General features: G+C 44.4%; 1 protein-coding gene across 1 annotated transcript; it reads left to right on the forward strand.

Annotated features, from left to right (window-relative positions):
• The first annotated feature begins 11,558 nt into the window (after window positions 1-11,558).
• On the forward strand, window positions 11,559-12,500 carry LOC138785440 (olfactory receptor 10A7-like). Its single transcript, XM_069961410.1, has one exon. It carries the CDS (start codon window positions 11,559-11,561, stop codon window positions 12,498-12,500), a length of 942 nt encoding a protein of 313 aa, XP_069817511.1.
• The last annotated feature ends 3,754 nt before the right edge of the window (window positions 12,501-16,254 follow it).

The raw sequence follows: 16,254 nt of genomic DNA on the forward strand, positions 1-16,254 counted from the left end.
GAGGTCTCTTATTGCAAATAAGGGGTGGTTTTTTGAACTCTTCTATCTGTGGATAAGCTTGTGTGAGTATGTGCCGATGTTGTTTAACAATCTGATCCACTTTAAAGGTCAAAGGATGGAATTCTCTCACAAAAGGTATCCTGTTCCCTGACTCCTCTCTACTCCCTCCGTCATCTGTGGCTTGGACACGGCTAGCTTCCTCTAAGATCCTCTCGGGGTAACCCCTCTCCCTAAATCTCTGCTTCATCTCCTCTATTCTACTCTCACATGTCTCTGGATCACTAACAATTCTTCTCACTCGTTGGAATTGGGATCTAGGAATTGATCTCTTAGTAGATATAGGATGAGCACTTCTAAAATGAAGGACACTATTCCTATCTGTCTCTTTTCTAAACAAATCCGTGTCCAAGCCACCTGCATTGTTCTTTTTAAGCAGGACATCAAGGAAACTAACCATATTTCTATCCACTGTTACTGTAAATTGTAACTCACCCCAAACTGAGTTGAGATGTTCCATGAACTCCACTAGGCTCTCATGTGACCCACCCCATACGCAAAAGACATCATCAATAAATCTCCGCCATATTTTGGCGTGCGTCTGAAATAACGGATGGCAATAAACAAAGTTTTCCTCAAAAAATGCCATATATCCATTTGCGTATGGGGGGGCCACATTCGAGCCCATCGCTGAGCCCCTCCTCTGTAGGTAATAATCATCCTTATACATAAAATAATTTTCATGCAATACCAGTTTCAGAAGATCAAGAAAAAAGATTTTTTGCTCCCTACTGTATGTGCTTTGGTCAAGTAACCACTCAGTGGACCTATACCCCTTAGCATGCTCTATTGAGGTATAGAGACTTGTGACATCTATAGTGACGAGCAAATCCTCTTCACCGATGTCATTCAAGTCTCTTACCACTCTCAAAAAATCAGATGTGTCAACCAGATATGATCTGGTGGTTTTCACTAAAGGTGTCAACACTCTGTCCAAGACCTTGGATAATGGCATCAGGACAGAGTCCACTGATGCCACTATGGGTCTCCCTGGTGGATTGGTTAAAGTCTTGTGGACTTTGGGTAAGATATAAATCACAGGCGTGATAGGATTTTCCTTCCTTAAGTAATTCGCCATTTTAGTATCAATAACCCCTTCCTCCACATTAGTCTTCAATACACTTTCTATCTTACTTTGTATACCTGGGAGTGGATTACCTGATAGTCTCTCATAGGTTTCCCTATCCGCGAGTTGGCGCATGATTTCTCTATCATAAGCCGCGGCATCCATAATAACTATAGAGCCGCCTTTATCGGCTGGTTTAATAACAATTTCCTCATCATTAGCCAGCTCACGGAGGGTTAACCTATCTCTTTTAGATAAATTCTGGTTGACCTCAAATTCATTTCTACCTATCCTGTCCATAATATTCTCAACCTGATTACGGACTAGGTGTATGTATGTTTCAGCCGGATGGTGAAATCTCGGTGGATTATACGTGCTTTTTATTCGTAACCCAAACATATTAAGACTGAGGGCTTGACTTTCTCTAGGTGTCTCATTCATACTGTCCGTTGAGGCAAAGTGCGTCTTTAAGCGAACATTCCTGTAAAACCTATGTAAGTCCATGTCCAATTGAAAAGTGTTAAAGCGGCCCACAGGACAAAAGGATAAACCTCTCTGCAACAAGTTCATCTGATCAGCTGTCAATGAACGGGATGATATATTCAGGACTATTGATGTCTCCCTACCTGGGATCGGGTTGCTTTCGCCGGTCCAGTTGTGGCGGTGGTGGCGGCCTGCTCTCCTCGTCCTCCTATGGGATCCCGTCCCCTGCCCCTCCGAGAAAAAGGACGGCGTGCCCGTTGAGCTCCTGATCGGTCGCTGCTTGACCCCGAGGAACGGTAACCACCACCTGGCCTGTTGTATGACCTGGCTGCACCTGATGGATCCTGCCATCTATATACGTGCTTGGATAAATAGTCCTCTGTATCCCGTATAAACTTGTCTTTCTTTTGGTCCTCTATATCTTTCCTGTAGCCGCTCAATTGTTGCTCAATGTTCTCTTTTAGTTTAGACAATTCTTCTGCGTTTAAGGAATCTTGTAGTTGTTGTTCTGTGGATTCTATTTCCGTTTTTAGCTCATTGATCGCCTTATGTAATCGATCTATCGTGAGTAAAATTATGTCCAAAGAACACTTGTTGATCAGTTTTTCAAAATTTTTGCAATACTCGACATCATCAGTGAATAGGGTAGGTCTTAGATGGGACCTCAAGCCCCTTGGAATACGTTCCAACTTATGATATTCCGTGAGTGTGACCACATGTAATTCATATGAGATTAATTTCTTAGAATCTTTCAACAGGTCACGTCTTTTATACTCACTCGTGGGGACTTGTAAAAATGCAGCAGATGCGGTCGTCTGAGACAGTATGCGTGCAGTAGGGAGCAAAAAATCTTTTTTCTTGATCTTCTGAAACTGGTATTGCATGAAAATTATTTTATGTATAAGGATGATTATTACCTACAGAGGAGGGGCTCAGCGATGGGCTCGAATGTGGCCCCCCCATACGCAAATGGATATATGGCATTTTTTGAGGAAAACTTTGTTTATTGCCATCCGTTATTTCAGACGCACGCCAAAATATGGCGGAGATTTATTGATGATGTCTTTTGCGTATGGGGTGGGTCACATGAGAGCCTAGTGGAGTTCATGGAACATCTCAACTCAGTTTGGGGTGAGTTACAATTTACAGTAACAGTGGATAGAAATATGGTTAGTTTCCTTGATGTCCTGCTTAAAAAGAACAATGCAGGTGGCTTGGACACGGATTTGTTTAGAAAAGAGACAGATAGGAATAGTGTCCTTCATTTTAGAAGTGCTCATCCTATATCTACTAAGAGATCAATTCCTAGATCCCAATTCCAACGAGTGAGAAGAATTGTTAGTGATCCAGAGACATGTGAGAGTAGAATAGAGGAGATGAAGCAGAGATTTAGGGAGAGGGGTTACCCCGAGAGGATCTTAGAGGAAGCTAGCCGTGTCCAAGCCACAGATGACGGAGGGAGTAGAGAGGAGTCAGGGAACAGGATACCTTTTGTGAGAGAATTCCATCCTTTGACCTATAAAGTGGATCAGATTGTTAAACAACATCGGCACATACTCACACAAGCTTATCCACAGATAGAAGAGTTCAAAAAACCACCCCTTATTTGCAATAAGAGACCTCCGAACTTGCGTAGTACCCTAGTGAGAGCAGAGGGTAGTACAAAAAAGAGTGGGACTGTACAGATGACATTGGCTCCAGGAAAGCAGGGTACGTACCCATGTCTGCGCTGTGCTCAGTGCAGCAATGTAATTAAAGGTAGATTTTTCTTTCATCCTCAGACAGGTAAATCGTTTGAAATTAGAGGTTACCACACGTGTGACACTAAGAATGTCATTTATTTGATTAGATGTCCGTGTGGTAAACTCTATGTTGGGGAGACTATGCAGCCGATCAAAAATAGAATATCTAAACACAAATCTACGATCAGATGCGGTAACATATTACTCCCCATTCCACAACATTTTAGGGATTGCAATCACAATGTTTCGCAGTTGCAGTTCCAGATCATCGAGAGAGTGTATCCACCGAAACGTGGAGGTGATATAAAAAAGTTGTTGCGCCGTAGAGAGGCATATTGGATTCACACTTTGCGCACTTTAGAACCTCGAGGGTTAAACCGTGAATACGAGCTCTCAGCATTGATGTGATAATTATGTTCCTGGATACTCTATGTATATAGTCATGCCACTTGTTGGTCTTCAGAAGAAAAATAACTTGGTTCACCATCAAAAAAAATTTTTTTTTTTGTACAATTTTTTTGTACGGTTTTGTATTTCCATATTTATATACGGTTTTAACAATACTTTTTTCTATGTATTTATTGTAGGTTATGATAAGAAACTAAGGTGTCTGTGGGGTAGGCTATTTTAACATCTTTAATATTAATATTGTTATTTTTATATGGTTATTGTGATTTATGTTGTGTCATGTGTTTACTCTTGTTCACATTGCTAGTTGTAGCTACAATTCTATCTCAGATGGAACTGCACTTATGGACTTGTTTACGGGTTGTCAAGACAACGGTTGACGTCATCTGGGAGCGCCGCATGAGAAGCGAGATGCGTCATCAACAGGAGTTGAACTTCCTATAAGTAGAGATAGCGTTCCAGTGTGTATTAGGCAGTTGAGAAAGGCGGTAACGCCGAAACGCGTTCTGACTCTGTGTATGTTTGTGCACCTCTGTTTATGAATAAACCACTTTGCATTTGAAGTGCGGTTGGAGTGCCGGGAATTTGTTCATGTGAAGCCCAAAGTCTCTGACTTCATGCTGTGAGTTTTCCAGCAGACACAGCAGCGAGATGGTGACGCTAATAATGGCGGCATCGCCACTGACCATCTGTTTTGACTCCTTTAAGAGGCTTAACACCTGACATTTATCAGACATCCATTTCCACTCCTCATTGTAGACTTGAGGAAGCTGACTAACCTGACTACCAGTTCTCATGGAAGTTGTCATCTTGCAGTCAACAATCACTTTGCAGTGATGGTAAACCCTGGCTAACATGTGTAACTTGGATTTCCATAGCGTAGGCACGTCACCTAAGCTCATCAGTTTCAGCACCGCCTGTTGTCGCTTATCCACGTCAGTGCTGCTGCACCTGGAGCTACTGACTGAATGCGCTGTGCTTACGGATGATAATTAGGAGGAGGACTTGGAGGAAGAGTCATAATAAGCCTGAGAAACCATGACTGAGATAGGCTCCTCAATCCTTAGTGTGGGAAGCACATGAGCGGACCCAGGGTCAGACTCGATGACAGCTGCTACACCATCTTACTTGGTCACTCTGTAGTCAACCCCATGCTTTGTCAGGCTATGTTTTTTGGGTGGTTCAGCTGCTAACTCATCTAACTTGGTCACCCTGTTGTCACCGCCTGGTATGGCACAGGTTGCACCCCAAATTCCATAGGTCATCCTCACTTTCTTTAAAGAACCTCCAGACTTGTGAACATCTAGGCCTAGACACAGGAGCTGAAACAGTTGCTGATCTACTTGCTCGGGCCCTGCTTCTCACCCTGCACACCCCATTGCCTCTTGCAATCTGTTCTGGTGCTGCACTTGCCTCCCCCTCCAAAGCACTGTCTTGACTAGTCTTATCAACCCAGCTTGGGTCAGTCACCTCATCATCCACCAGCTCTTCCTCCAATTCCTCACTCTGCTACCCCCTCAGTCTGACAACTGTGTCTCATCATCATCATCATGTGACACCTCTTCACACACTACTTGCAAGTCCCCACTCTCATTACTCACAGATTGCAAAAGTTTGATATTTTGGGCATCGGGACAGAGCAACTGTTCAGGTTGATGCTGAGAAGTGGTTTGTGACTCTGGGATGGGTCCTGAAAAGAGTTTCTGGGAGTATACCACATCTGAATCCCTAATTTCCATGGAGGGGCCAGGCTGGAGGTTGAACTGGAAGAGCCTAATGCTACGTTTACACAAAGCGATAATTCACCCAATCGATCGTTTAATGATTTTGTAGCAACGATTTGGTTTTCATAACGATAAGCGTTTAGAGGAATAAATCGTTAGAAAATTCGTAAGAAAATTCATAAGAAAAATTATTATTGTGATCGTTTTTACGATCGTTTAAGCCCATCTTTTATATAGGGTGAATCTTTGAAAGACTGTTTATACAAAGCGATCTCCGAATTTTTAGCGAACGACGAGCGATGATTTAAGAACATGTTAAAAGATCAAAATGAACACATTTTCACTCATCACTTGATCGTTTGCTGTGTTTACATGGAACGATTATCGCTCAATGCGATTGTTTTAGCGAAAATTTGAACGATAATCGTTCTGTGTAAACGCAGCATTACTTACCCTCCCTTGGCTCGCGTGGGTGGAGTGCGTGGAAGACTGGAGTGAATGTAACTCAGAGGACACACTGATTCACTTCAGTGCAGATTCACTAGACTGTGGTTGGTGTACCGCAGAGCACACACTTGTTCACTAGACTGTAGTAAATATAACTGAGGGCAAAAACGTATTCACTAGACTGTTGTGAATAGTACGGAAGAGCACACACGGAAGTTTTTGGGAGCCTAAAATGTACCACTAAAATGCTTTGATAACTAACAGACAGCACTCATTAGTATTAGGCAAGGCAAAAATATATCACTAATGTTTTTTTTTTTTTTTTTTTTTAAATAGCTTAAGTTGCAGTATGCGGCCAGGATAGGTGTAGCTGCACTACAGGTCCTAACAAGCCAAGATGCTGCAGCAAAAAGGAGGACTGGGAGGACTTTGGGCAATTTCTTTGGGGTCTTTGTGGACCACCTGCTGTCTACTTTCTGGCTCCAGGCGCTCTGCACAGTGTGCAGCCAAGATAGTGGTAGCTGCACTATAAGTCCTAGCCAGCAGCCAAGAGGAGGCCAAAAAATGGAGTTGTATCACTTAGAAGGACTGTTGGACTTTATGGATAATTCCTGCCTTACAGACACTATTTTTCCCACCCTAACACTCTTCCTGACAGACAGCAGCTTTCTCCCTAATCTCTTCCAGCCTGCATCTGAAGCGAGCATCGCAGGACCTGACAGTAACAATGTCCATGGCTTTGCCTCCATATAGTAACAATGTCCCCTGGTGTGCCTGATAGTAATAACACCCCCTGCTGTGCCCTCTATATAGTAATAACGCCCCCTGCTCTACCTCCATATATTAATAAAGTCCCCTGCCAACCCTTATAATAATAATGCCCCCTGCTGTGCCCCCTATGTGGTAATAATCCCCCCTGCTTTGCCCTCCATAAATTAATAATGCCCCTTGCTGTGCCCCCTTATAGTAATAATGTCTCCTGTTGTGCCTCTATATAATAATAATGTCTCCTGCTGTGTCCCTATATAGTAATAAAGTCTCCTGCTGTGTCCTCCATATAGTAATAATGCCCCTTGCTGTGCCCCCTATGTTGAATTAATGTCCCTTGTTGGTCCCTCCATATAGTAATAATGTCTCCTGCTGTGCCTCTATATAGTAATAATGCCCCTTTCTGTGCCCCTATGTAGAAACAATGTCCCTTGTTGGGCCCTCCATATAGTGATAATGTCCCCTGCTGTCCCCCTATATAGTAAAAAAGTCTCCTGCTGAGCCTTCATATAGTAATAATGTCCTCTGTTGTACCCCCATATAGTACTAATGTCCCCCTGCTGTGCCCTCCATATAGGACTAATGTCCCCTGCTGTGCCCCTTATAGTAATAATTTTCCCCTGCTGTGCCTTCATAAAGTAATAATGTCCCCTGCAATAATGTGCCCCTGCTGTGCCCCCATATAGTTATAATGTTCCCCCGCTGTGCCCCCATATAGTAATAATGTTCTCCTGCTGTGCCTCCATATAGTAATAATGCCCTATGCTGTATCTCCATATAGTATTAATGTTCCCTGATGTGCCCTCCGTATAGTAATTATGTCCCCTGCTGTGCCTCCATATAGTAATGATACCCTCTGCTGTGCCCTCCATATAGTAATAATGTCCCCTGCTGTGCCCCCCATATAGTAATAATGTTCCCTGCTGTGCCCCCTGTATAGGAATAATGTCCCCTGCTGTGCTCTCCATATAGTAATAAGGTCCCCTACTGTACCCTTATATAGTAATAATGCCCCCTGCTGTGCCACCATATAGTAATAATGTCTCCTGCTGTGCCTCCATAAAGTAATAATGTCCCCTTCTGTGCCCCCCATATAGTAATAATGCCCCCTGCTAGGCCCCCCTATAGTAATAATGTCCCCTGATGTGCCCTCCATATAGTAATTATGTCCCCTGCTGTGCTCTCCATGTAGTAATAATGCCAAGTACTGTGCTCTCCATATAGTAAAAAGGTCCCCTGCTGTGCCCTCATATAGTAATAATGCCCCGTACTGTGCCTCCATACAGTCATATTCAAAATCATTCTGGCCTTCCTTTTTTTTTTTCAATATGTAAACAAATCATTAGACTTTTGGTCCATAACCAGCTTCTCCCAAAGCTCAAATAAATGTAAATGTAAATGTAATACATTCAGCTATGAGATAATGCCATTAGCTGTCTCATCTGCTCACTGTATTCCCAGGAGTCTTGTTATCATCTCAGGATCCTGGGTAAATCCTCCACGTTTACCTGACACTATAAAAGACACTGACATCTGGGAAGTTTCACTCTTTGTAGAAGAGCTAACAATTGTTGCATCTCATGCTACAGCTGAGCCTTCTCTAAGGAATATCGAGTAACGATGGATATTCTGCTATGAACAAAGGAAAGATTAGGCGGATGTCTGTAGATAGCGGCTACAACGGAAAACGAGATGAGAACATGAAGTTGGCTGACAGAATCAGAATGTATTGAGAAACATTAGATCAACAGGTGAGAGAGGAGAAAAGATTATTATGTATACAGGCGTATTCGATGTACTAATATATACGATGCTCTAATGTGATAAAATAGGCAATATGCAAGTATTGGGTCATCCTAAGATTAGTGATGAGTGGACCCAAACTTTGGGCCACAAAAACGGTCATAAAATGGGGGTAGAAAGTAAAGATGAGCGAGCCATCTCTACTTTCAAACAAACCCGATCCATTGGCCTTTGAATCCCCTGATCTGTGGGAAAAGTGGGGACAGCCTGAGTCCTACCTGAAAAACATGGATACAGCCTAGGTCATAGGGCCTCGGGCTGTCTCCACCTTCCCCAAGAGAAGACAACGAGATTCAAAAGCCCATCTATCTGGTTCATACTAACCCGAACCTCAGCCGGCTCGCTCATCTCTAGAAAGAAATAGAAGGCTGCAAAGCAACCAAAATGTGGCTTAACAACAGGACTAGCTAACTCCAGTGAAATTTTTATTTTAAACTGAATTTCTGTAAAAATGTGTGCAACAATGCAACAAGTCAATTATACCAAGATTAAAATGTTGCGACCTTCTGCAGTTTGGTGAGCAACTGGGAGGGCAGCTGTGAGGATGCAGAGCATGCCAGGCGAGAGTCTGGAGGAAGAGGTGGTAGACACACAGCACCAGACACCCAGTGAAAGTGTTAATGACAGGTTCATGCCCTATCCAGATGATTATCGTTCTGTGTAATAAACAAAACGATCAGCTAATGATCGTTGTCATTGGCTGATCGTTGATATAGCTGCTGACCTACACTTGTCGGCCACCGACCGCGCACCACTACGTGTAATAGTGGTGCGGCCAGTGGCTAACGATTTGCAAAATTAATACATTACCTAGCCATGGTCCAGGGCTCCTCTTGCTCCTCTTTTACCCGGGTCCCGCACGCTGCAGTTTCAGAGTGGCCTGTCTTAGCTGACAGGCCGCTCAGCCAATCACAGGCCAGGACCGCCACAGCCAGTGATTGGCTGAGTGGCCTGTCAGTTATGACAAGCCGCTCTGAAGCTGAAGTGCGTGGAATCCGGGGAGAAGAGGAGCAAGAGGAGCCCTGGACCCGGGATAGGTAATGTATCCCAGTTTAGCAAGGGCTGCAAGGACATCGGTAATGATGTCCATGCAGACCTTGTTAAACGATTATCGGGCCATGTAATAGGCCCAGTAAACAAGTGCCGATCTAGCAGATCGTCGCTCATTTACTGTTATTATCGGGCCCCCATCGGCCCGTGTAATAGAACCCTTAGACTTATGCTTCCTATTGGATCCACTTTCAGCTTGGCTCAAAAACTGCAGTGGCAGTTAAAAAAAAACCACAGTAGTGTCTGATACCAGCTTTAACCCTTTGAGGACCAGGCCCAAAATGACCCAGTGGACCGCGCAAATTTTGATCTTTGCGCTTTTGTTTTTCCCTCCTCCCCTTCTAAGAGCTCCAGCACTCTCAGTTTTCTATCTTCAGGGCCATGTAAGTGCTTATTTGTTACAGGAATAGTTGTACTGTGTAATGGCGTCTTTCATTTTACCATAACATGTATGACGGAATCCCAAATATATTATTTATGAAGATATAAATAGGTGAAATCGTAAAAAAGAATGCAATATGGTAACATTTGGGGGGTTCCTGTGTCTACACAATACACTATATGGTAACAATGACATGATACAATTATTCTATAGGTCAGTCCGAACACAACCATATGCAGGTTACACAGATTCTCTAATGTTATATATATATTTTTTTATGAAATCCTTTTTTTTGGCAATTAAATATTAATAAAATGGGCCTATTGTGACGCTTATAACGGTTTTATTTTTTCACCTACTGGGCTGTATGGGGTGTCATTTTTTCCGCCATGATCTCTAGTTTTTATTAATACCATATTTGTGAAGATCGGACGTTTTGATCACTTTTTATTATTTTTTTTTATATATAATGTAACATAAAATCGGTAATACGCGCACTTTTTCCCCTCTTTTCGTGTACGCCGTTCACCGTTCAAATGACGATTATTATATTTTAATAGATCGGACAATTACGCACGCTACGGTATATTATATGTTTATTTATTTATTTATTTTTATATGTTTTATTTATATAATGGGAAATGGGGGGGTGATTTAAACTTTTATTGGGGGAGGGGTTTTGGGGTTGGTGTTTTAACTTTTTTTTTTATACATTTATACATCCCTTTGGGGGACTTGTACATACATACTTTTATTTTATACACTGATCATTGATCAGTGTTATCGGCGATCTGCTCATTGAGCCTGCCTGTGCAGGCTTAGTGCAGCAGATCGCCCATCGGACCGCAAAGAAGGCAGGTGAGAGACCTCCAGCGGTCCGTTTTATCGTTCGGGACCCCCCGCAGTCACACTGCGGGGGTCCCGATCTGTAAGTGACAGGGGACTCCCCCTGTCACATACACTTAAACGCTGCGGCCGCGGCGTTTAAGGAGTTAATGTCACGCTGCAGCGCGATCGCTGCAGCGTGTCATTACGGTGAGGCCCCCACCTGCTATGAAGCGCGCTCCGCTCCGGAGCGCGCTTCATAGCTCAGGACGTACCGGTACATCCAGGGTCGTCTAGGGACAGACTTCCAGGACGTACCGGTACGTCCTAGGTCGCCTAGGGGTTAAAGGAATATAGCACTACAATAGCCTATATTAACCTCTTTGTGGTGATGATATCCTCAATTTCCAATGATATTATGGGTCTTAGTGGTGTGGTGTAGTGGTGGAGTGATCTGAATGATTTGTTTGGAGGTGCTCTAATGGAAATCAGTAATGGAATAAAGTAAATAATATTGTTATTAGGCTGCGTTCACACATAGCATTTCCGGCAGTTTTTGGTCAGTTTATTTTTCAACCAAAATCAGGAGTGGAACTGACGGCACAATTATATTTTCAGTTTTCATTTGAACAGAAGACTGAAGGAAACCCAAAATAAGAACATAGACACAATGCAATACATTTCAGGTCTATTTTCTGCTTAAACTTTTATGACCTATAGAGAAAATAATAATAATAATAATAATAATAATAATAATAATAATAATAATAATAATAATTCGGAAGTCCATCGACAGATAAATGATGTGTGAGGAGAATCAGACACAGGTCACTCAGATATTTATCCTCGGGTTCCAAAATGTCAACAAATCTCTTTTATTCATTGTGTTCCTCCTGACTTACCTCTTTATAATAGTCGGGAACCTTCTTATTATCCTCTTAGTGACCATTATTGATCAACTTCAAACCCCAATGTATTTCTTCCTGAAACACTTATCCATAGCTGACGTCTTACTAACCAACATTATTGTCCCCATGACGATGGACTTAATATTTGCTGAGAAGAGTGTTTTGCCCTTATGGGTCTGTAAGGCACAGTTGTATTTATATGGTATTTTTGGACTTGTTCAATGTTTCCTCATTGCCCTCATGTCCTATGATCGATTTTTGGCCATTTGCCTACCATTACGTTATTCATCATTGATGAGACCAGATCATTCCCTCTACCTTGTCATTGGGTTGTGGGTCTTGTCCAGTGTGTTAACATCATGTGAGTTCTTTTTTGTTATCCATCTTAACTTATGTGGCTTGAATTCCATTGACCACTTCTACTGTGACTTTGGTCCTGTGGTGAATTTGGCCACTTCAGACACTTCCATTTTGATGTTGGAAGACTTTGTTATTTCCATCTTTACCTTTTTTTTCCCAATAGCTTTTATCATTATGACCTATATTTGTATTTTTTTCACCATCCTCAAAATTTCATCAAATATTGGTAAAAGAAAAGCCTTCTCCACGTGTAGCTCCCACCTGATCACAGTATGTATGTATTATGGGAGCCTAATGACAATCTACTTGGCCCCGTCTGATGAGAACTCATCCCACATCAACAAATACATATCCTTGTTGTATCTGGTTGGGACACCATTGCTGAATCCCATCATCTACAGCTTGAGAAACTATGAGATAAAAAGAGCTGTGCAAAAGATGATCAGTCATATCTTGCACAATTGGTTAAAAACATGAGACATTTGATCTACAATACTAATACTGTAAGAAGCTCCTATCAAATTGTGAATTTCTTTTATACTATCACATAGCTCACAACACAAAGACTTGACCAAAGTATCTGGATACCCTTTTCAGTTATTCTTAGGGATACTGGTTTACAGCAACTTTTATCCAGAAAGAGAAAACCGATGAGACAGACCACACCGAGGAGGCAGACCACACCGAGGAGGCAGACTACACCGAGGAGGCAGACCACACCGAGGAGGCAGACCACACCGAGGAGGCAGACTACACAGAGGAGACAGACCACACCGAGGAGACAGACCACACCGAGGAGGATGACCACACCGAAGAGGCAGACCACAATGAAGAGACAGACCACACCGAGGAAACAGACCACACCGAGGAGGCAGACCACACCGAAGAGGCAGACCACACCGAGGAGACAGACCACACTGAGGAGACAGAGCAAACTGAGGAAACAGACCACACTGAGAAGAAACAGAACACACTGAGAAGACAGAGCACACTAAGGAAAAAGAGTCCTCTGAGAAGGCAGAGAACACTGATGAGACAGACCACACCGAGGAAACAGTTCACACTGAAAAGACAGAGCACACTGTGGAGGCAGAAAACACTGAAGACTCAGAGAACACTGTGGAGGCAGAGTACAGTAAGGAGACATAGGAAACATAGGAGACACTGAGGAAACATAGTGAGGCACAGAGTCCAGGATAACAAACAGGAATCACATTTACTTAGTAGTTTCGTAATGGAACAGTACAGTATTATTAAATGACCAAGTTTACAGTGTGCGTTTTAAGATTGAGAGTAGTTTGCCAGTAAGTTCCCTTTAAGTTACATAGTAAAGTCTGCAATAACAGATATGTTGGAATACATAAGATGGAAAAAAGTAGTTGAGAGTAGTTGTAGTTGAGACTTGGGGGACTACCAGGAGGGAGACCTATCCAGCCTGCCCTAGAATGGATTATTGGATTACCTTGAGAGATCGGAAATGTGATAATTTAATAGTTCAGACGATTACGCACGCGGCAATAGCAAACATGATTATTTATTTATTTATAAAATGGGGAAAGGGGGGTGATTCAGACTTTTATTAGGGGAGGGGATTATTTATTAATAAAAACAAACAAACATTTATTAACTTTTTTACACTTATACTAGAAATCCCCCTGGGGTAAGGGTTAGTCCCACTGGGGTTACGGCTATTCCCTCTGGGATTAGGGTTATTCCCCCCTGTGGTTAGGGTTCTCCCACTGGGGTTATGGTTATTCCCCCTGGGGTTAGGGTTATTCCCCCCCTGGGGTTAGGGTTATTTCCCCTGGGGTTAGGGTTATTCCCCCTGGGGTTAGGGTTATCCCCCCCCTGAGGTTCGGGTTATTTCCCCCTGGGGTTAGGGTTATTCCGCCTGGGGTTAGGGTTAGTCCCTCCTGGGGTTAGGGTTATTCTCCCCTGGGATTAGGGTTATTCCCCCTGGGGTTAGGGTTATTCCCCCTGGGGTAAGAGTTATTTCCCCTCTGGGGTTAGGGTTATCCCCCCCTGGGGTTAGGGTTATTCCCCCTGGGGTTAGGGTTATTTCCCCCTGGGGTTAGGGTTATTCCCCCCTGGGGTTAGCGTTATACCCCTGGGGTTAGGGTGATTCCCCTGTGGTTAGGGTGATTACCCCCTGGGGTTAGGGTTATTCCCCCTGGGGTTCGGGTTATTCCCCCCTGGGGTTCGGGTTATTTCCCCCTGGGGTTAGGGTTATTCCTCCTGGCGTTAGGGTTATTCCCCCCTGGGGTTAGGGTTATTCCCCCTGGGGTTAGGATTATTCCCCCCCCTGGGGTTCGGGTTATTTCCCCCTGGGGTTAGGGTTATTCCCCCTGGGGTTAGGGTTAGTGCCCCCTGGGGTTAGGAATATTCCCCCCTGGGGTTAGGGTTATTCCCCCCTGGGGTTAGGGTTATTCCCCCTAGGGTTAGGATTATTCCCCCCCCTGGGGTTCGGGTTATTTCCCCCTGGGGTTAGGGTTATTCCCCCTGGGGTTAGGGTTAGTGCCCCCTGGGGTTAGGAATATTCCCCCCTGGGATTAGGGTTACTCCCCCTGGGGTTAGGGTTATTCCCCCCTGGGGTTAGGGTTATACCCCTTGGGTAAGGGTTGATTCCCCTGGGGTTAGGGTGATTCCCCTGTGGTTAGGGTGATTACCCCCTGGGGTTAGGGTTATTCCCCCCTGGGGTTAGGTTTGATTACCCCCTGGGATTAGGGTTATTCCCCCTTGGCTTAGGGTTATTCCCCCCTGGGGTTAGGGTTATTTCCCCTCTGGGGTAAGGGTTATTCCCCCCTGGGGTTAGCGTTATACCCCTTGGCTTAGGGTTGATTCCCCTGGGGTTAGGGTGATCCCCCTGTGGTTAGGGTGATTACCCCCTGGGGTTAGGCCCCAGGGTTATTCCCCCTGGGGTTCGGGTTATCCCCCCCCTGGGGTTCGGGTTATCCCCCCCCCCTGGGGTTCGGGTTATTCCCCCTGGGGTTAGGGTTAGTACCCCCTGGGGTTAGGGTTGTTCCCCCCTGGGGATAGGGTTGATTCCCCCCTGGGATTAGGGTTATTCCCCCCCTGGGGTTAGGGATATTCCCCCCTGGGGTTAGGGTTTTTTCTCCTCTGGGGTTAGGGTTATTCCCCCCTGGGGTTAGGGTTATTCCCCCTGGGGTTAGGGTTATTCCCCCCCTGGGGTTAGGGATATTCCCCCCTGGGGTTAGGGTTTTTTCTCCTCTGGGGTTAGGGTTATTCCCCCCTGGGGTTAGGGTTATTCCCCCTGGGGTTAGGGTTATTCCCCCCTGGGGTTAGGGTTATTCCTCCCTGGGGTTAGGGTTATGCCCCTTGGGTTAGGGTTGATTCCCCTGAGGTTAGGGTCATTCCCCTGTGGTTAGGGTGATTAACCTCTGGGGTTAGGGTTATTCCCCCTGGGGTTAGGGTTATTCCCCCTGGGGTTAGGGTTATTCCCCACCTGGGGTTAGGGTTATTCTCCCTGGGGTTAGGGTTATTCCCCCTGGGGTTAGGGTTATTCCCCCTGGGGTTAGGGTTATTCCCCACCTGGGGTTAGGGTTATTCTCCCTGGGGTTAGGGTTATTCGCCCTGGGATTAGGGTTATTCCCTCCGGGGTTAGGGTTATACCCCCTGGGGTTAGGGTTATTCCCCCTGGGGGACTTCTAGTATATCCATATTGTTCTCTCATAGAGATCTATGCAGTATAGTTATATAGATACAGTATAGTTATACTGCATAGATCCATGAGATCGGTGCTCTGTTGCTATTGTCTGCTGCAGAAGATTACGCACGCGACGATAGCAAACATGATGATTTATTTATTTATTTATAAAATGGGGAAAGGGGGGGTGATTCAAACTTTTATTGGGGGAGGGGATTATTTATTAATAAAAAAAAAAAACATGTATTTACTTTTTTACACTTATACTAGAAATTCCCCTGGGGTTAGGGTTATTCCTTCTGGGGTTAGGGTTATTCCTCCTGGGGTTAGTGTTATTCCCCCTGGGGTTAGGGTTATTCCCCCCCTGGGGTTCGGGTTATTTCCCCCTGGGGTTAGGGTTATTCCTTCTGGGGTTAGGGTTATTCCTCCTGGGGTTAGGGTTATTCCCCCTGGGGTTAGGGTTATTCCCCCCCCCTGGGGTTAGGTTTATTTCTCCTGGGGTTGGGGTTATTCCCCCCCTGGGGTTAGGTTTATTTCTCCTGGGGTTGGGGTTATTCCCCCCCTGGG

Source organism: Dendropsophus ebraccatus, chromosome 1, assembly GCF_027789765.1.
Source record: "Dendropsophus ebraccatus isolate aDenEbr1 chromosome 1, aDenEbr1.pat, whole genome shotgun sequence".
In the NCBI taxonomy this organism is placed as follows: domain Eukaryota; kingdom Metazoa; phylum Chordata; class Amphibia; order Anura; family Hylidae; genus Dendropsophus; species Dendropsophus ebraccatus.